Source organism: Falco peregrinus, chromosome Z (assembly GCF_023634155.1).
Source record: "Falco peregrinus isolate bFalPer1 chromosome Z, bFalPer1.pri, whole genome shotgun sequence".
Lineage (NCBI taxonomy): Eukaryota > Metazoa > Chordata > Aves > Falconiformes > Falconidae > Falco > Falco peregrinus.
In genome coordinates, this window is record NC_073739.1 from 54775061 (window position 1) to 54796790 (window position 21730).

The following is a 21730-nucleotide window of genomic DNA, read 5'->3' on the forward strand; positions in this document are numbered from 1 at the left end:
TTGAGATAGGCTGAAAGTAAATGGAAGCTTCTCTGTGTGCAGTAATATCATGTTCAGGTATTATGTGGCACAGAAACGTGCCCATTTCTAACATCTTTACAGGTTGTTTCCATTACATCATTAAATATTCAACCTGTAAGTTATCTTACACTGGAAGGGAAAGTAAAACAATACTGTGAAGTATCTTTATACTGATATTAAGTACAAAGAGCCTTACTGAACACTATTCAAAGCACAGAGTTGCTATTGTTACAGGTTCATTTCTAAACAGAACCTCAAATTCCACAAAGAGCTGGATGAAATGCAGAAACATTCAACCTACACGTCCTGCAAATTGATCATATTCATTCACACAGGTTTCTACATTGCTTTAGAAATGTCGGTGTTGCAATGAAACTTACTGAAGTAACCATCACTGTCATCTGTTCCCTGATCATTCTCATCTTTGACAGTCAAAAGTATAAATATACAGTATGTTGCAAGGAGTTTCACAACATACTTTCTTGTATGCTATGATCTTTAGCAAAGCTCTGGCTTAGCTATAGGAATGCACACCGAAGAGCAGTCTATTTATACCAAAGCACTTCCTGTAGCAAGGGAAGGATATGCCTTGTATATTTCTCTATGTTGAAGCATCTTGACCCAAATCACAACGTTTAACCACTAGTATTAGCTACCTTAGGTGTATGTACTAATCCAAACAAGAAACAAAGTATTTCCCAGTAACACAGGAAAAATTACAAATGCAGCAATATGAAAGAAGAAACTACAAAATATCAAGGAAAAAAGATCAGTTTAGAAAGGGTGCCAACAGTTTAGTAGTAGAAAGTATTAGTAGCAAAGGAAGTTAGAATTGCTAGGGGATGATGACAGTGTGAGAACTGCTTAAGTTTCACTGCATACCATTAAAGCTACTTGGAAGTATTTTATAAAGCCTTATATAGTAGACCAAAGTTTGCCTTCAGTACTAATAATAATCACCTCAAAGCACATGCTGCGAAGTGATTTATTTTCATAGATATGCTCTGAACATTCTGGCAGTCAGAAATATAAAACGCTGTATTATCACTGCTGTAGTGGTCATTAAATCCAGACTATGCTCCCCATCATTATGTCATCCAAAAAAAAAGTGAATGTACCACTTGGCTTACAAGTCCATACTAAGCCTTTTGTTCACCTTCTTAACGTAATTTTATTATTACATAGAACTATTACACTCAAGAAACTCAAGAGCACAGGTAATAACAGGTGAGAAACTATATCACCTAACTCAGCTTTCAAACTAGTATTTTTAGCTATTGTACAGGACTTCAGTAATTAAACTGAAGTTAATTTAGTCCAACAAAACTAGTAGCACAAGCTATTCTTTTTAATTAAGAACTTGCTTTGCTATTGCTTCTTCATTTGTATTTGTTAATTTTCTTCTTAAGAAGAAGTCAAAGAGGGGAGAAAATGTTTATCCTCTTGGAAAGAAGTTCACAGTTTTACTTTGGGGGTAAAAATATCATGCATCAGCAGGAACATCTTCTTCATTAAGCTCCCGGAATTGCCTTTCCACCCTGTCTCTCTGTAACAAAAATACCAGTATCTGTCTTTCAGTAGGACTCACTAACTGTTTCAAATTAAACTTCATATATATATTCCAAAAGCATATTAAAAAAAACCTGCAAAACAGAAGTGGTGATACAAATATGCTTGACTATATTATTTGTATATATACACTCAGGAGATCCAATGTAAGCATGAGAAACATGAAGAATATTAGGAATCTCATCATACTCATTATTTTATAAACTGTTTGACCATTTTAAACTTTAATTTGTAAAACCTAGGTTTACAAACAGACTTTATGGGCATTTAGATTCTGACATCATCTGCCAGAAAGAACACTAAACATTTAGCTGCAGAAAAAGTTGAAAGTACAGTAACTGAACTGGCAGAAACTAAAGCTAGTCTGACTGTCAGCTGACATACAAGGTTTCTTGAGCAAACGGATCCCAACATCACAGAAAAAAACCATAACATGCAAAGTAATTCAATGTAAGAATTTAAATCTCTTCTGAACTACTGCATAAATTACAGGACAATAAAATATATTTGGATATTTTACATGTGATTATATGCTGTATTATAAAACTGTAGAGTTCTTTTTTATTCATAATAAATGTTACAGAAGTCTCCCTTCTGTCTTTGCTGGTAATCATTAGCATTTGCTAACTGAAAATATAAGCTGACACTAACAGAAATAGTTTATTGCATTGATTCCATGAGATTCTTTTAGGTGAATTAAACATTCCAAACCAGCTACTCAGAAAAGTCTAGCCCTGCATTACACACAAGAAAACAGGAGCACAGGAAGTTTAGCTGATGTAGAGTAATGATGATATTAGTAGAGACAGGAACTATTCCATAAACCATCTTGTATTTTCCACTAAGATAACAATATCTGATTGGTTTAAAAACTACAAAGCATCACAGGCATAATTTTAAGCACGGAGAGTTTATATTAGGAGGTAAAGTCAGTACACCAACAAATACGGTAGTTGTTACCCGGTTTCCACATAATGAACTTCTGGTGGGGAAGTTTAATGATTTCATTCTTTTCTTCTGCACCTTCTCAGAAGAAAATGTAGAAAAAGAAAGTTACCCAACTCAAGGCCTCGTCCTAATGTAAGACCTGACCAAAAATCACCAGGAGTGCCATCCCATATTCTGACTCCTACAAACTCTACTCACACCTCTGTGTCTACCTTGCATCTCAAATTTATATATGCTGGTGCTGAAATAGCCCACTTTACTGCTGTGAGCACAGCATCAACTACAAAACAAGATTTTATTTCCATGTAAGGCAAGATCTCATCTTTACCTTTAAGCGTCTGAACAGAAGAGTCTATGTATCACCTATCACTGCCCATGTTTCTATGTTCTCAGTGCCCTGCATTTTTTCTGAATCACCAAAAGATACTGCACCATAATAAAACTACAGTTTCATCCTCCTATAACCACCTTTCTGAAACAACTGTAAATCCTACTTATGAAGTGGCATATGTTTATGTCACTTAACTCCTCAACTATTTCATATCTTCCAATTCCTTTATTCTCTGTGACCAGATTACTAAACTAATGAGATGCTGTATCACCCCTCACCAATACATTAAGCATTATTTTAATACCAAGAATTGCAGTTCATTCTTCAGGGGGAAAAAAAAGAATGAAAGCTACTAAAGGAAGCTTCTATCATCCAAAAATACCTTGGTACTATTATTAAAATATATATATACACTAAACGTACATACAATCTGCAAATTTGTATAAGCACAGAAACTGGTAATACAAAACTGTCTTTGCAATTGTTTAACCACAGAAGTAATAAAAACTCCACTTACTGAAACCGCTATCATGGTGCTGTCAGGACGCCATTCTGCTTGTTTATAAGGTCCAAACTGGGAAGCTGCTTTTGATAGTTCCTTGTAGCTTACGATTAATACACTGGGCTGGAAGAAAAAAAACCCAAACTATTACATGTCATATCTAGAAGAATGGGATGGTTGTCATATTGTGATATAACTGTAAACAACTATGTTTTCTTAACAGCAAGAACACATTTCCCTTGAAGGGGAAGGTTAAAAAATCTGTGTGTATTTGACAATGCATTACACAATGGTGCCTTTAAAAGAAATTTATGCAGAACTCCTACCACACTGTCATTCCTAATCTCACTCTTTCAAACCCAGTATATTTAAATAAAAACCTTCATTTGCCCAGAAATGAGTCATTACAGAATACAAAAGTAGTTTCAAGGTAGACAAAGGGTGACTGATAAACAGAACCACCTCCAAGAGGCTCCTACAATGAAAAGGACTGTCAAAATTAACTAAGATGAAAAATTCTACAGAGTATTTGGTACAATCCATTTGCTTAGTTTCTACTAAATAGATGGGTCACTGTATTAAAGAGAATGATAATCAGGTAATCTGTTTCACACCACTTCAAGAACTGGTTGCCAGAAATTGTGCAGAAAAACCATCCCTACTGTTTGCTGAAAAGATTTTGCATATGATGAGATATACCCATGAACACCTTTCCTCCCGGGAATGAAAAAGAGCTTTGGGGCCATGAAGCCCACACAAAGCTACCATAGGCAGTAAGTCTTCATTCCCTTTCATGAAAGCAGTTGAGAGCTGTGACACAACCTAATGGGAAGTTACCCTTCCTTGCTCCAGTGCTTAGAAACACTCTTTTTGTTTGTACCTTCTTGCTCTTGAACCAGTAACAGTTTTCAGCTTAGATGGGTATTGTGGATAACTGGCTAGCTGAAAAAGGTCACATAGACATAGTCCAGCTGGCTGGACAAAAACGCACATCGCTCTCAGCTTGTCTGAAGTAAAGCAAAAATACACTATCCTTGGCTGTTCTCGTTACACAATAACAGGAAGATTGCGGTGGGAAAAGAATGTTGCAGGTGGGAACAGATAACTACAGAAGATAAACTAGGGGCGGGCTCGGTATTTAGGCAACTAACCAATAATGAGCTTAACTTTCGTAATATGTATGAGCTAATTATAACAAGGCATAAAAGGTGACTGTAAGGCACAATAAACGAAGTCTGCTGATCACTCATATTGAGTGACTGTGTCTTCCCTCCTTCGTGACAAGACAAGGTATTCCCCAGTCTGCTACCCTACACCACTGGGAGGTAGCAACAGTGAAAGGTGCATGTATATTAATTAGATGACAACTGTACTTCCTCAGCCTTCAGTTAAATTAAACAAGCCACACTTCCTTCTGTAAAAGAAGTTCCCCCTCATCTTCCTAACAGATGTTCTTCCTAACTTATCAGTGCCAATTTTCCTTCATAGTTGCAGCAGCAAACTCTACCAAAACCAGCACTCTCCTCCAGCGCCTGTAAGGAAACTAAAAGGCTGAAGAGTACTTTCAGCAAAAAGAGTGATTAATCATGAAAACCCCTGGCAAAGCTTGTCGTCCACCACAAGAACCACAGGTGATGGCAACTTGCCATTGTTCTTAGTGAGCTTACTTGCTCAAACAGTGGAAGCTGTTGCAAGTCTAAAAACATTAATCCTACCCAGAAACTACCTGAGAACTCAGTGGATATCTACTGCCATCATATTTGGAATCAGTTGCTTCAGTTTCCCTTAAAAAAAAAGTAGTTAAAACCAAATCAATTTAAAATGAAAAATCATATGAATAAGTAATCATATGCTTTCATCATACATATGAAAAAGGAGCACAGAGAGTCTTAGCGTTGGTAAATTCATAGTGTAACTCTGCATCCTGTAAACAGCATTATTACTTAAAATTTTACACCCACACAGAACCGAATTATCAAAAACAAAGTTAAGTATTTATACTGTAAAGTATAACACGCAAACTAATCTGTACCCCAAAACTATTTACACCACTTTTTTCAATTCATGTGGCTTCTTTTGCAGGTATTTGCTGATCAAATTATTCTAACACTAAACAGATAACTAATTATTCTCAACAGATTCTTATTTGTTGCTCTCATGAACTACAGCCTTTCACTGCTAGGCTGAGACCCGCCTTAACTGTTGTAGATGTACAGATAGAGAGTGCCTTGTGAGGACAAGTACAATCTTGGTAATGTGTACCATTAACGCAGATTTGGAGACCTATTGTAAAGCACTGTTGTGTTTCAAGCATTTTAGCAGCAGGCAAAGAAAGTTTTAGAAGCTCATTAACGCTGAATAATTTTCCTTCTACACTGCTACTTTTACAGAATGTAACAACAGCTCTTATACTGTAATGTTCTTGAGACATTTATTCACAAGAAAGCTGCTATTACAACTTAAAATCTGGAAGAACGTTCACATAAGCAGCAGCTATACAATTTATACAAATTGATTTCTAGACTGATTTTATTTTGTGCCTTACAGACAAGGACTAAAGGAGTTAACATTAAGAGGGCAAGCAATCATTTTTACCTTTTTGTAATTTAAGTAGCTTCTTCTCGTATTAGAAAGCAGACCCACTTCTAATTCAATAGGTCAAAAAGGCTACCTAGCTAATGGTTAAGCCATAAATACTTCACTGATGCAATTTATTTCCCCATACTTCCCAACTAAAAAGCATAATTTTGTATGTGAGGAAAACCCCAACATAGACACTTTATTCCTGTGTATGAGCTTCCCTCAAAAGCATGAACTGCTACATTAACAAACCAGAAGGGCAGCTCAATATAGCTCAATATCCTGTTCGGCTCATGCAAGAGAAGGAGAAATGGTCATTCTACACCTAAAGTAATTTATTACATCTGAAGTGACCAAAGATTTATAATGGCAGAGGAGTACAGAAGTCTATCAGCCTAATTTTAATTACTTGCTCTGAACAGAGCAAGCCATTAAACAAACATTCTCTCAAAAATAAGGGCCTAGTTAGTACAATTCTTCTCTCTGATTAGTTTTAGATATTTAACTCATGGCCTGTACAGAAACTGTTCAGATTCTGTTACACAAAATTTTCTTAAATTTTTACATTTGTCTCTGCTGGAAAAACCAACTGTCTGTATCAGCTTCATGAAAACTCCATGTTTTTTTCCTCTTTACACTTCTACATGCAGCTACTAAAATTATAAAGAAACCTAGTTAAGTAGAACTAATAAGACACACATACTATTTCAAGTAAGCCAAGATATTAATCCTCCTTTATAATGCTTGCTGAAATACTAACCATAGAGCCACAGCTTTTGGAGAAAACTAGTGATTCCTGAAACATAGCAAGTGACCTAACAAATAAAGGGTTGTTTAAACAAAACAAACAACAACAAAATCTGTCTACATAACAGAAGTACACACCTTCAGTTCTCCAGGAAGAAAGAACTGAGTAAGCAATTCTTCACTCAAATTGCAACTAAAACTAGCAAAAGCTTCCCAAAATAGATAAGAAGCATATCTGGCATGTTACAATCTGCCGCAGAGAAAATCTAGCATTTTGATACAGTACATTTTGCCTCTTGGGATGAATGTAAGATCACACAAAACAGAAGGTGACACTCATAAAACAGAACAGTGGAGGTGGATGCTCACAGGGTAACAGAAATGGTGAAAAGAAGAAAAAAAAAAAAAAAAAAAAAAAAAAAGAGGGGAAGATAATAAAACTGCTACATTCTTTTAAGGTTACCAAAGAGGAAACAAATTCTCCAGTGCTCTAGTTAATGCTACTGAAAAGAGAGAAACAGAACTTCTTGTACCCACAGCTAAATATACTTTATCTCCTTCCCTCCCCATACATCATTCATTTGGCTACCTTTTCACAAGAGCACTTTCCACAGAAGCACTTACTTCAAAATCTTTACACGTCTCAACAATGCCTTTCTAGCATAAAATATGCCTTTTTTTAGTGATGTGAGATTTTGACAAAATTCAAAAGAGACAGACAAAAGCAAATGTGTTTTGGATGACCAATACTGAAATATAGGAATTGCACTATTTATAAAACAGTAAGGTAGCAAGCTAGCTTCATGAGCAGACACTTACACTATTTTCAAACTCACTTTTGTTTCATTATTAGTTGTTGTTGTACATTAGGAATTTCTTCGGACTTTCCACTAAAAAAGATGAGCTCTGCATCAACATCAGGACAAAATACCTAAGCAAACAATTAAAAAAGAAACACCAAAAAAAAAAAAACCCACAAAAAAACCAAAAACAAAAACCCCAAAACAAAAAAAACCACACAAACCAAACTCATGGTGAAATAATTTTAAGTTGTTACTATTTTAGTTAATTCTACCTGACCAAATACAACATCTTTCCCATTTCTTTTTAAGCAGTAACTATGAGCAACGTAAGTAGTCTCAGAACATTGAACCTTATGGTTTTTAGGAAGAAATCTATCAAGATACACAAACACAGCAGATTCGGAGAGCTTAGACTTGCGATATTACCACTTAACTTCTCTAAACACAAACATTCTATCACATTTGATGTAAATGCAAATCAAGTAGACATTTCAATACCAAACCAAGACATGAACATTGCTCTGAACAGACTGTCTAAAGAGGACAAGCAGTAGAGACTTGGGCAACAGCCCTCATGAGCAAGTGTATATCCTAACTGAGATGTTTAATAGGCTTTGAAGAAAACTATACTGGAGAGAAGTACAATCACTGTTTGTTTGACAGTATATAAAATAATGAAACAGTGAGTCTCCCTTAATTTGGACTCTGTGGTTTGACTGCTGGAGGTTAATGATGAACTGTGTATACAGTAGATTTAACAAGTTAAGTAGGTCAGCAAATACAATGGAAAACTACTGGCCTAAGTTTGACAAGTAAACACCTAACAGTATGTATGCATTCAGACAACGAAACTTTTTAGTGTTCCCTTATTTTTAGTTGCTCTCTTACCACAGAATTTACTTAAACGCAGAAGGGAGGAGAGCAAGACAGGAACACTGCTACTTATAGTCACACAAAAAATTACTGAAAATACGAAGTAATACTCTTGCTCAGGCCTGTGGATGTTCGTGTGAGACACCAGCACTTCTGTAATTTTTAAGCAAAACAAAGAAGTAGTTACTATATCTGTATGAAATATAAATAGCAAAATCATACCCTTGCCTAAATTCTAAGAATGCTGCATCACACAGGATACAGTCATACTCCAATTCTTACATACCACAAGAGGTTAAATGATTTTTTTAGAATACTGATAAAGCTGCACTGAATTAAATTATTTCTACCCAAATAATACCCAAGAACATTGAGAAGTTCTGAATGTTTTGCCTAGCCTATCCATAACTGATGTGTTCAACTCTGAACTCCATTTTTTTTATTTTGCTCTTTTTATTGTAACCATAAATCCAAAGTAACTTGAATTTTAAAACCAAGTAAATTTCACAATCCTTAATACTTCCTTCTCTCTTTTAAACAACTCATCTTTAATGCCACCAATTCACTATTACCAAATAATTTTTTGCATTTAATTATAGCTTTCAGACACTGAGTATCTGGAAGAATAGCAATCTTTTCACAACAGTTATGTCTAGGAAAAAGTTCTTAGCTTGGCTGAGAGCATGCAACAGTATTAGCAACTGACAACATGGTGTTATATATGGGTTTGGGTTTTTAATGTAGCATCAATTCAAGAACCTGCATGGCCATAGGCAATTGTTAAAATCCTAATATTCTCAACCCCTAACATTTAGTATTCATGACACCAAAAATTAATCACATTTAGAATCAAGAGACAATTTCTTTCAAAACCACAAACGTACTGTTCAGTTTTCTAAGACAAATGCTTCAACACTTCACTAGGCTGTAGGCCCAAGACAAAAATAAAAAGCATGTTGTTCTGATGAGCTTACCATCTAAGCAACAAAGACAAGGCTTGGAGAAAACCAAACAAAAGGCTGGTGACACTGCACTTTATTTCATCAGTAGATGGTCTATGTTCCACTTTAAAGACTGAAGCTTTGTAGGTTTAGAAACAAACAAACCAGAAAGGTTAGATGGAAAAAAGGAAAGCATGCATGCATGCATAAGGAACAGGACAATTCATTAGAAAGGACCAGAAGGAAAAAAAAGAAAAAAAAGACCACGAAAAAGCCATTTTGTTAGTAACAGATACAAGATGGCGATAAAAGAATTTCTAAAAGCACGGTTAGTTATAAAAATGTAACTCCTTTAATTCAGTTTTAAAAGCAACTGGAAAGCTTAGAATCAGCAGAGTATCCATCCAACAAACATGGCAGACACAGTCCCCAACACTGTGCTTCACAAGCTACTGTGAAAGAGCTCAAAAAACCAAAGTGCATCGAAACTGTCAACAACTAACTCTACCAGGTGAAAGTCGTTAGTTAATCTGCTGCTTAAAAGTGCTGCAAATAAGAAAAGCCATCCATATTCGATAAGATACTTGCTGCTGCTCCTCAGCCCCGTTAATTTCCAAGTGCTTACATACGGATTAAATGGAATTGCGTGTGATAGAGAACAGACCCTCTAACCTCATCTCTGATCTCCTATTGGCAAACAACTCTATTATGTGAAACTAGTTGGACAGTTAAAACTCGTAACTGAGGATGCTTTTCTCTTCATGCAAGTAATTCTGAGATGCCTTTCAGGGGTCACCTATTTTATATTAACACAGGAGACACGGAAAACTTCGTAAGACCTACTGAATATCCACATAACAATTTTACATTTCACATTACAAATCCATCAGTCTAACGGGTTAATCCTCATTTCCTTAATTACGTAACAACAATATATCTTTGCAATAGAAGCAACAGCACAACTGCTACTGACGTGTAAGAAGAAATGGCCTTCTCAGACATGTCTGATAGGTATCAGTAAGAGGTTAGCATCTCAGGGGTTAAATTACTAAGGAAAAAAATACAGCAGGAGAGGCAAGATGTCTTAGTTTGCACTGATGCCATGTCATATTGTTAACAATACACAACCACTTACATCATTATCAAGACTTCTGTTGTTCATTTTGCAATCAAATTCCACATAAAAATGCTACAGACATTGTATCTAATCTTATGTAGGAAAAGGCCACATACAATAATTCAGTAAATTATTCTGCTTACAGTTCTGAGATGAAAGCATAATCCTGAAAGCACAGTCAAAACATAATTATTTTCTTATCTCAATGGCCACCTGCAATAAAAAAAGATTACAAAACAACTGTGTATTTTTAAAATATATTTATTCATCTATCATATGAACTATAAGGACTGGTGTCACAAGCAACTCCTTTTGTATCATGCCAAAATTCCAGGTTATGGAGATCACTTCTCTAACAAGCACAGTCCCCTGTTTTGTCCTGTGTAACAAATGTGTATGCTTACATTTAAAGCATGCATCAAGTTCAACTCTAGTACTGCAACAGCTAGAGACTGAAAAGCACCCAAGAGTGTGAGTTACGAGGGCTGTCTGGATACAGACTTACTCAGCATTTAAAATGAATACAGATTATTTGACAATCTAGGATTCTGACATGCATGCTTTCCCATGAGCTTACAGTTCATTTGGGTGTCCCGATTAAACATCGGATCATCACAAAAAGCCCAGGAAAGTTTAGAAACAAGGGCAGACATAAATCATAAACTGATAAGCACCTAGGTAACTAAGAAATGCTCCTCAAAATGAGTAGTTGGGGCAAGCTACTCTTGGCTTCAAAGAGCTAACAAAACTGGTTTTGACTGGCAGAGTCATAGCTGACTGTCCAACAACCTCCAGGAATTTTCATTACATATTCAACACCAGTACTTACTCCTGTCATTGCCACAAGTTTGTTATTAAAGAAGGGACATTCTGAACTATATTTACACATAGAACTACATCATCAGACTATTCTTGTTGCACATAATTCACTCTTCAACACTTACAGGGGAGCTCCACTGATCTATCACACCTCCTTCCTTGGTTGCATACATCTTCCCTTAATATGTAGAGCCCTGTGAGTGAGTATCTAGAATTTCCTGTACTGCCTCAAGCTCTTATTTCATGAAATAACAAAAGCAATTTAAAATTAAATGCCACTACTGTTAAAGGAGTAACACTTTCAACAAGCCAGCTACACTGCTCCTTTGATTCCTTCATTAGCTGAAAAAAAATAGGCTGAAAAATAGCAAGCCAAACAACCCTGTAAAAGCCATCCCCAGTTTACAATAAGAGCCACTAGAATACACGTGCAAGCAGGAAAGATCATGACACTCAAGACTGCACGGCTGCCTCATGATAACTCACCTGTAGTTCCCCAGTCAATCTACTAAACATCAGTTACCTCATTTTCATTAAAGAAACTTTGAAATGCTAATTTAAATTTCTCATTTCAAGCATCCAAGTACTTAACATTATGGAATGAAAACAGTGACAAGCCTTCCAAAGCTGTCAATGAAAACAGTTTCATTGGCTCTTGGTGTCACAGAATCTTTTGAGGTACCCAAGCCAAAAATTTCTTCTGATATAAGAAAAATATTTGGAACAGCGTTCTCCAACGTGGGATGCATTTAATACAATCCATTGGGATGAAAGAAGAAAATATTTTTTGTAGCACTAATGAACAAAATAAAGTAAAAATTTAAAAATGTGTTTATTTCAACTTTACCTCATTTTTTTTTTTTTTTTTTTTTTCTTCAAACACTGGAACAGTCTTCCTAGTGAGGTGGTCAATGCCCCAAGCTTGTCAGTGTTTAAGAGGCATTTGGACAATGCCTTTAGTAATATGCTTTAACTTTTGGTCAGCCCTGAATTGGTCAGGCCAAGGCCAGTTGGTCTACTCTAGTCCAACAACTAGATGATCTTTGTAGGTCCCTCCCAAGTGAAACAGTCCATTCTATTCTACTCTATGTTGTGTGTGCTTGACAACATGCATACTAGTAAAGTGGCACATGCATATGATGCATAAAAAAGTACACATTTGGAGGCACATGCTCAAGAGTCTTTCACCAATACTGGTGCACGATCAAAAACATTCACCACTCATCAGTGGTCTTTTCGATCCACAATCCAATCTCCCTGTACAAAATAACATGTAAAATAGTCATGGGCTTCTTGGCTCAAAACCACTAACAGAATTCCTTCTGGTTTTACCTACATCATTTACCCAAGCTTCTATCTTAATACATATATTGTTTCAAACCAGAAAACCATCCACACTTTGGGATAAAGTTTCCTTAGTTCTGTTAGTTCTTAGGACACGGTAGGTGAAAAGGAGCTTTAAACATTACCACCTTACTTGAAAAATACACGTACTGAATGTAAATTCACACGTCTGAAAGTATTTCAAAGGGCTCCCTGCTCTTGAAAAAATCAAAACAGAACTTCACCAGCCTCGTCACCTCATTCTTACATGAAACCTTTCAAATATACAGTTGAGAAAATTCTTAACAAGAACATTAGCCTGAAGGCTTTTCTACTTCAAGAAACTGCATTAGTTTAGCCTGACCAGAACTTAGCCTTGTTCCAAAGAAGATACTTCCGACAATGAAAATATTTTCTAGAATGCAATAATTTCAGTTTGTTTTACAGAAGTCCAGCATACAATTTTAAGCTTCACCTTCAAAACCAAACAAAAACCCAATCCAAAAAACAACAAAACAAACCACCACCACGACATGCATGAAAATAACACAAGAGATTATCTTTAAAAATGCTCTTAAATGGCTGGATGTCCACAGCAGTGGTGAGACTGTAACATACTTTTTAGTCTAAGATCAGCCAGTGATGAAGCCTTGCAAAGTCAGCACTTTCCTCAAAAGTACCCATTACATACTGAATTAAAGTGTATTTAAAAAACTGAAACAATCTGTAAGTTTGCTCAACTCTTCTGCATTGAGTGAATTCTTTTACTGCTCTGTCTGTAGCCAGTTATACAACATTCAACATTTCAAAACAAGTTCAAGCATGTAAGTTAAAGAATGTCGTCCTCAGAAACAGACCATAAAGTAAACTACGTTCTAGACAACAGGGCACATCTTGAGAAGCATTCTACAAGCCTGGGGGCTTTTTTAATGTATTTTTCTGGAACAGAACAGCAGTTGTGGTCTGTTGACTGACTACAACTATAGGTTTAACAACTGGCAAAAGCTAGAAGAGCATACACTTTATCTACCCTATGGGCCACAAATGAAAAAAACCAAGAGGCCCCGTGATGTTCAGACAGCGTACCTGCTGGGCTGTTATGTCCTAGTTGGATACTCACACAGGTTAAAAAAACCCCAGAACAGTATCAGCACCCCACCCAGGAACTAATGAACAGCCACGCAGAGCACAACACAAGGAAAAGCAATGAAATCTCAACATGTTAAAACATAAAACAAGCTTTTAAGGCTAACTGTCATTTGAGACCTTCCAGTATCAGCTTTCTAAAATTGGCTTAAGTTTTCTCCTGTAATCTGAGATGAACTCTATAAATTATCTGGAATTGGAAATATTTATAGACAGATTTAGGGTCTAATCTACGATTATTTAAAAGGATCCAGCATCAGAACTTAAAATCAATATCACAGCTGTTTCATTGACCGCACCAAATCAAACTGACAAAGAGCATTTTTGTTACCGCGATTTAAAAGGAAGGCATTTAATGTTAATTATACAGGCAGTCTCAAACCGGATGTTGCTCAAGCAGCAATTTCCATGCAAAAGCCATGGCAATTCTTCTGGTTAGGGCAGCAAAACTTTTCATAAACTTTTTCATAGAAAGAAGAGTTTGTGAACTTGTGTGTAATACCATTACACAGAATGTTACAGTCTGTTCTGTGTTTTATAAAAAATGTTTCGTATCTCCTGCGTTCATACATTCTTTTACATAAAATACAATACATACCAAGGCAGAAGGCACTAACAGTACTTGCAAAAAGAAGCATTGCTACAAACTCTCACATTAAGCTTAAGCGCTACTTAAAGTCAAGTAAAAAACAAGTTGGTTCAAAGTTTCATTTTCAGGAATAACAGGTGTTAACTCCAAGTAGGTTGACTTTACATATTTTAACACTACCCTGATATCAGTAACCACGGAGGCTTCACCACTCCGATTTACAAATAATGAAGTATTCTGTAAGTTTTAGTCCCAAATTTTACGACCCTTTCTGGAACAGGAACGAAAAAAAAAATAATTTACAGATAAGAGGGCTTTTCAGCTGGGAGCACAGGACCTGAGGGGTAACGTAAAGATGGATACTCACTCTGCAGTACCAGATGCTTAGCTGAGATGGGGATAACACTGCGAAGAAAGCTCTCTGGGGATCCGTCTGGATGTGAAGAGGTTGCTCCAGGACCTCCAGAGGACATAACAACCTCTTAGGCCAGCCGCTAAGAAAATACATGGCTGTAGATTTCCCTCTTCCCGAGAAGCGGGCTCTTGGCTTACTCTAGCCTAGGCGGGGGCGGCAGGCACATCAGCCGAAGGAGAGATGCAGGAGGGCTCGCTGCCCGCTCGACGGCCTCCGGACGACGGGCTCTGACCACCGGCCCGGGGCCGACCATGCATAATCACCAGCAAAGCGACGGGACCCCTCGGTCCACCGCCGCCACCGCCCGTGCCCAGGCGGGGGACGACTAAGGCCTGCTCGCCGCCGGGGGCCGGGGGCCGCGGGCCGTGTCCCCAGCCGCCGCCTCCGCCGTTGCTCTCGCGCGGGCGTGGGGGCGGGGAGCGCCGCAGCCGCCGAGGATAGAGGTGGAGGCGAGTCCGGGGCGGGGCGAGTGCCGAGCGGGCCGCGGCCTGAGGGAGGCGGCCGGTCACTGCTCCGAGCGGGCCCGCGGGAGCTGCGGCGGCTGCAGCGGCGGCTCCTCCCTCCTGCGGGTGCCTCGCCCGCCCGCTCTCCGTATCGCTGTCGTCGTCACCGCCGAGGCCCCCGCCGCCATCTCCTTCCTCCTCCTTCTCCTTATCCTCCTCCTCCCCCGCTACGGCGTCTGAACGCCGCGGCCCCAAGCGCGACGGCGGCCCCGCAGCGGAGGAAGGGGGAGGGCGGGGGCGGGGTGGGGCCGGGCGCGGAGGCGCCCATTGGCCCCGGCGATGGAGCCGCGCGGAAGTGACGTCAGAGGCGCCTGAGTCTCCCGGGCCCAAGAGACTCCGTGTCAAGGTTCCGGGCGAAAAGGCGCGCGCAGGCGGGGAGGGACCGGGCGGGGAGCGCACGCGCATTCGGGGGGAGGGGGCGGAGGAGCGGGGCGGGGCGCTCTGCGCATGCGCGCAAAGCATCGCCCGCCACTTGGCTGCGGGGCCGGGGGCGGGGCCGGGCTGGCGGCGGCCTGCGCATGCGCGGGGGGCGGGGCGGCGGGGGCGGTGCCGAACGGGCAGGCGGTGGGGGCTCGGGGCCCGGGCCAGCCTCAGCCCGGGGGGCCCGGGCTTGGTGCTGTCGGAGGCGCGGCGTGGCGGAGGTCCGTTTGGCACCCAGCGCTTCGCAGGTGCGGGGGTGGTTCCATGACAAGGTGCCAGGGATAGCAGCTGTAGGTGACAAAGGCAGGTCTGAGTGAGGAGAACCGGTGAGCCGCCGACAGGAGCGTTGCCGTTGAGGCTGGTTTGGGGGCAGGATGAGGGCAGGCACAGGGAGCAGTGCAGCGTCGTGGGTTTGGCGTCAGGCTTCTGCCAGGTGCTGGCACAGACGTTTCACCCAAGGGATGAGTTGGATCGAGGGTCTGATTCTTTTAAAAAAAAACTCCTTAGGTTATTTTTCATGCAGGACCTATTTGTTTCTTATTCTTATTTTCATGATTGCCCAAATGCTTTTATTCACGCATTAAGGAGAGAGCAGGAACATGTAGTATGAAGGATTTGAAGTGGAAACTAATGCTATAGCTTTAGATGTAGTGCATGAGGCTTGTTAGTCTTCTCCTGCAATTGGAAAATAAAAGGAGATAGAAGAGAACGAAAGGTAGATGTCCACTGGTAGAAATAATCAGGAACGTTCACAGAAGCAGTCCCCCAGCACTGCTTGTTAAAGGAGTTCTTCCAGACCTGTCTTGAAACTGCGTCTCGCTGCAGGCGAGTTACTCAGTTCCCTTCAAAGAATATGGCGTGTCCACACACCTAAGGCCAGCTCTCTGAACATCTTCCTGTTTGGAAGTTGTTAACATACAAATACCATGCTCCAGCTGAAATACTCCCATATGAACACAATCACAAGCAGAGAAGTGAGTTACAAGGATGCACATACTAGAATCCAGACAAAACCATAATATACCCTGAAAAAAAAATGCAGTAGAGGAGCAAAACACCAAGGTATTTCGTACCCCAGACTTAAGTGGACAATTTGGACACAGCCTTACCATCAAATTCCTTGCTGTCAAATGGATGGCAATCAGTGCTTCTGCTACTAACACCCTCCTTGCTATAGTTTCTTCTCAGAACCCTTTTTGGCCTGTTTTTTTGATATCTAGCCTTCTAAATTAGGAAATGGAAATAATATTCGGGAGTGTAACAGCATCTCATTCATAAAATCCCCTTCTATTGCTCATATTATAAAATAAATAGCCCAAAGTACATCCTGAAGAACAGATGTGACTTTTAGAATCGTCATTCTGGATTAATTACTTTTTGCCAGCTTCATGTTGATGAAAGTACGAAGAAATTTCTCAAAGAAAAATCGTGAAACAATTAATAAGGGACTTGCATGTCTTTCATACTTCTTTGTAGCTTACTTAGTTAATGCTACAGCATCCTAACACAAAAGGCAAACATGCTTCCAGCTTATGTTGTTCCTGAAGAACAACGCCAGGTTGTGTGCTGAGAGCAGCGTTAATGGGGGGAACAGCTTCTGCTGTTAATAGCAATTACATGGTAGGATTTTGTTCTAACTGTACATTGTGCCAAAAGTAAAGAGGCTGACGTCTTTGTAGTGTTTGCATTGCTGATACTGTTGCTTTCTCTGTGGAGAGACATGAGGCGCATAATTGAAATCAGAAATAAGACGATGCAGTGTTTTGTTAAAGGTGTTACTATCAAAATCCTCACATCAATGATATGGATATGTTCTGAACTATGTAATTTTTTGTATGTTTTTGTGGGCTGATCCGAGTACTTATTTAGATGCCTAGAGTGGTAATTTGGTTTTAATCATAGGCTGTTTGTACTTGAAAACATAAGCACATTTCTCAGTGTTGCAGTATGGGAATATAAATCATAATGCCTTGGGACACAAAAGTTGTGTAGAAATCAAGTGTATGCGGGAGACCAAGCTCTCGGAGTTTCTTGAACAGTTCTGGCAGTGGCTATCAAAGCGCAATTACAGGATATAGCAGCAAGACTATGATAACAAAGCTCAAGAGAACTGTGAAAGCCCTTTATGCACAGAGGTCCAATTGTCAGTTGTCATCAAGTTCACCTAGTCTGAGATAGGAGTTCCTTGCAGCTGCCTACTCAGTGGCAGTCATGTTGTTTTGGAAGCTGCACTCAGCTGTGTCCTGAAAAGGAAGAGCTCATGCAGAGCTGTGGGAACATCCAGGGACATTAAAATATCATAAGCCTAGATACATAAGTCTTGGTATTAGCAGGCTAGTGAAAGGAAGGAGGGGGCACTGCTGGTGGCAGAAGTAGATCCAGGATGAAGATGTTGCAGAAGGGTAGGTATTCTGAACAGTTGCCATGGTTAAGACTCCTGGCATTTATTTGCAGCTATTGCCATGAGCCGTCATTTAGATTGTGCAGCTAGCTCTCACCTGATGTTATATCTGGAGCTGTTGCATGAATAATTATGAAGGGTCAGTCCATGTATGTGAAATGTAAAAAAAACACCTTAGCCCTCCCCCCACTATTATAACTGCCAGCAGTATAGCTCAAAGCTAAGAAACCTTATAGAAAGACTGTCAGTGAGGCATGGTCATAGTCAATGGCAGGAAGTTTTTGCCATGCTGTTTACAGATGCAGGCATTAAGGCATATAAACCACAGAAAGCTTGTGATTATACATGAGCACCTGTGTTATGTACATCAAAATATCTTAACTGAGCCATCTTGACTTCTTAAAACTGGTTATGGAACAAACGAGTCCTTTACTTTGTAGATTTCTGCTGCTGACCTGTGAAGATTGCCATAGATTAGCCTTCATTTAAACTGCCTGTTTTATTAGTCATCCTTTGACCCACCAAAATGGGCTTTTTCACTGACAACAGTTCCATATAAACAGAACAAGGCAGGGCAAATATTCAACTAATTTTCCTACAGACCATCCACAGAGCTCATTTCAGAGGGTGAATTATAATGGTTGTTGCCATCCTTAAAGACGAAATCTAAAGAAATACCAAAACATTAAGATAAAAAATTAAAAAAAAAAAGTAAAAGGGAAGTTATTTTCTATAACACCACAGGAGAATCATACATATTTTAAAAGGAAAAGAAAAAAAAACCACAGTGGATTAAATGGTAAGGCTAGTCAGCTGCAAAGCTGTGAGTTTTAATAAAGTATAGAGAAAAGTCACTCTGATTATTGCAGACATTTTCGGAACTCATCCAATAGAGATGGAAGGAGTATTCCTTTGAAGAGACTGTTGGAAGGGGAAGGTCTGTTTATTCTGATGTTACTGCAAAATCAAAGTCATCAAACTGTGCTTAAATACAGTATGTGACCTGAAATACTGGGACAAAATTTATTTACGATAGGTAGACTCCATCATTTTACCATATAAAACAATCATTCTGGACTAGACCAGGACAGGGGTTTTGGATTAATCATCATATTTATGCTAACTTTCTGTCAATATTGTTTATTTTTATACCCAGCTATGGTTACATAGAATAAAAAGTAATTGTGAGCAAAGAAAGTGCAAGTAGTAAAATTAATTGAATACATTCCAGCTGTTTTTTCTAGCCATCAGTTATTCACAAATGGTCACAAAATCATTTGGAAACATTTCTTACCATTTGATTATTTGTAAGCTTATGCAATTAATAATAATTTGTTTCAGATCATTCCCTAATTACCTGTAAATACACTCCATCTGTTTCATAGTGGTATGTCATTTCACACAAGTCAGAGAGTACTGTTTCAGTTTCTCACTGGACAGTTTATGTAACTAACCAGCAGTACAAACCAGTAGGATTAGAACTCAGTTTCCTGAGTTTTGCAATGGAATTTTGCAATAATATTTCTGGATTTTTTTTCAGTGGACGAACCAAACGAGCATACTTTTATTCTGGATTTTGGAAACATATATATTATTCAGAGATGGCTTTCACCAAGCAGTCAAGAACCCAAACCTGAAATTTGCAAGTGAATTAGTAGATTTGCTAGTGAATTTTGGAGCAGAAATACGTGTGGATACAAATACTACAATAAAGTCATCGCTGTGGTTCAGTTAGAAATCAAATAAATTTGGGCCCAAACACTTTCTTATGTTTACTTGTCTCTGAGAAAATAGAAAGGGAAGTCAGAGCAGAGCACTTACCCATACATTAACAGCTGTACACAATATATAAAGCCAAATAGGAAGGCAGAAAAAGATTTGAAAAGTTCTGAAAGCAATCCATATAACTTAATGGATTAATCATTGTCAGCATCAATAAATATATGTGCCAAAACCATGGGCTATCAGATTTAACATACCTACCACAACTTTGCAGAAGATTTGGGTTCTTTGGAATAAAATCTATATAGAAACAAACTTCAGTTTGGTTTTCATAACGGCTATAAATTCAGTAAGGGGTTATTTTTTAAAACATTCTTCTATGTCAGTGAAAATATCCTTAGAAATACATTGTCTTCCTTCAGACTTTATGTGGGTTTCAGTGACTGACAAAATACGCGCTTAGTTTCATGAGTCTACCACTGAAGTATTTACTTTATGCACACAATTACTTTTGCCAAAAGCCATTGCAGTTTCTGAATATGTCTAGAGAACTGCATTCCTTGAAACTGTTAGTAGAAGGAGCTAAATGACTCTGGTATGCATTTCCTAACATAATTTTCAATATAAACCAGTGCTGGAAAAACATTTTTTTTTCACTGTAAACAAACTGGCCAAAGAACCATGCAAGCTGCCATGTATGGAAAGAAATGAATTAAACTTTTGTGGGATGGTGGCTGCATGTTTTTACCAGGTAGCATCTCTTCCTGAAGTGCAGGGTACACAGTACGGTTACAGTATGTTGCATAGATATGAGAAGTGCAAGCAAAACAGTTGGAGGGATAGGAGCTCTTACATATAGAAGCATTGGTAGATAGGGTGACATGGACCTGTCTTATGTTATATATTTAAATTATTGGTTATTCTAGGGGCTTGTGGAATTTCACAAACATTTGCTGTATTGCATCATCTGAAACTCGCAAATGTGCACTTGAATTATATTGCTATACATATTATATTGATACATGTTATCCATAACACAAGTGTTGTGGATACAGTATTATCTGTAATAGATCACACTTTGACTCCACTGTTAAATTTGAAGAGTGTTTTGAGTTTGAAGATGTACAGTAAAGGAGAACATACATGTTGGAGGCAGGAGTCTCATCTGGTAGGCTGTTGAACATCATCTGCAGCATTAAGGTACCTGTAGCATTAGCAGTGCCCTTTATAGGCTTTTATTTGGTAGGCAAAGAGAGCTGTAGCAACTCCACTCTATTTTGATTACATATGTATAGTGGTTGAGCTAGTTCTTATTAAATATTTTCCTAGCAGAGCATTCTTTGAATGTTGGAATTTTATTCCCAGCTGTGTGGAAACAAACATGAAGTACTGTAAGTGAACATCTGTGAAGCACTATGCAAACAAATTACTTGCTTGTTTCAAGAGCCTGGTTTCCCATCAGTTTGTATGTCACTACCATACAGCGTCGTGTGCAGCAAGAATTCTGGTTTCCATTCCTCTTCCCCTTAGCAGCTCATCTCTCTCTGTCTATACTAATGTGGCTGTGTCTGAAAGAACAAATGATCAGTTCAAGTTCTTTGTGATCACTGACTACACTGAAAAAAAAACCCAGCTTTTTTATAAGGGCCAAGTTGATACTGAGGTAGAGCCATTACAACATCCCTAAGATACAGCTGCAAGTACAACTGAAATTGTCACTGTCAGAGAAGGCATCATATTTTGAGCTGTTTCCTGTTGAAGTCAAATGTAAAAGAAATTATTTTTGAACTCTGCTTTTTTTTCCAATTTGTTAGTGACCTATCTGTTGCACCTTAAAGTATCTTCCACTTGCAAGACAAAACTCGAAAGTCATTTATCTCTTGGTAAATTACATGAGAACTGATTGCTCATCCCAAATCATCATTGATTAAATGGTAACCCATTCAATGCAAAAAAAAAA

General features: G+C 38.7%; 1 protein-coding gene across 4 annotated transcripts in view; it reads right to left on the reverse strand.

Annotated features, from left to right (window-relative positions):
* RIC1 (RIC1 homolog, RAB6A GEF complex partner 1) overlaps nucleotides 1–15419 on the reverse strand; it is a 53690-nt gene extending 38271 nt beyond the window's left edge. For 3 of the 4 annotated variants that reach the window (XM_055790179.1, XM_055790180.1, XM_005241601.4), the window contains exons 1-2: nucleotides 14677–15419; nucleotides 3387–3494 (exon numbers count right to left, since the gene is read on the reverse strand). In XM_055790179.1, the coding sequence (XP_055646154.1) occupies nucleotides 3387–3494; nucleotides 14677–14817 (249 nt within the window). In that variant the 5' untranslated portion in view covers nucleotides 14818–15419. Of the gene's footprint in view, nucleotides 1–3386; nucleotides 3495–10575; nucleotides 10646–14676 lie in introns of all 4 variants that reach the window. The other variant, XM_055790182.1, reaches the window with a different exon arrangement.
* Between the last annotated feature and the right edge of the window lie 6311 nt (nucleotides 15420–21730).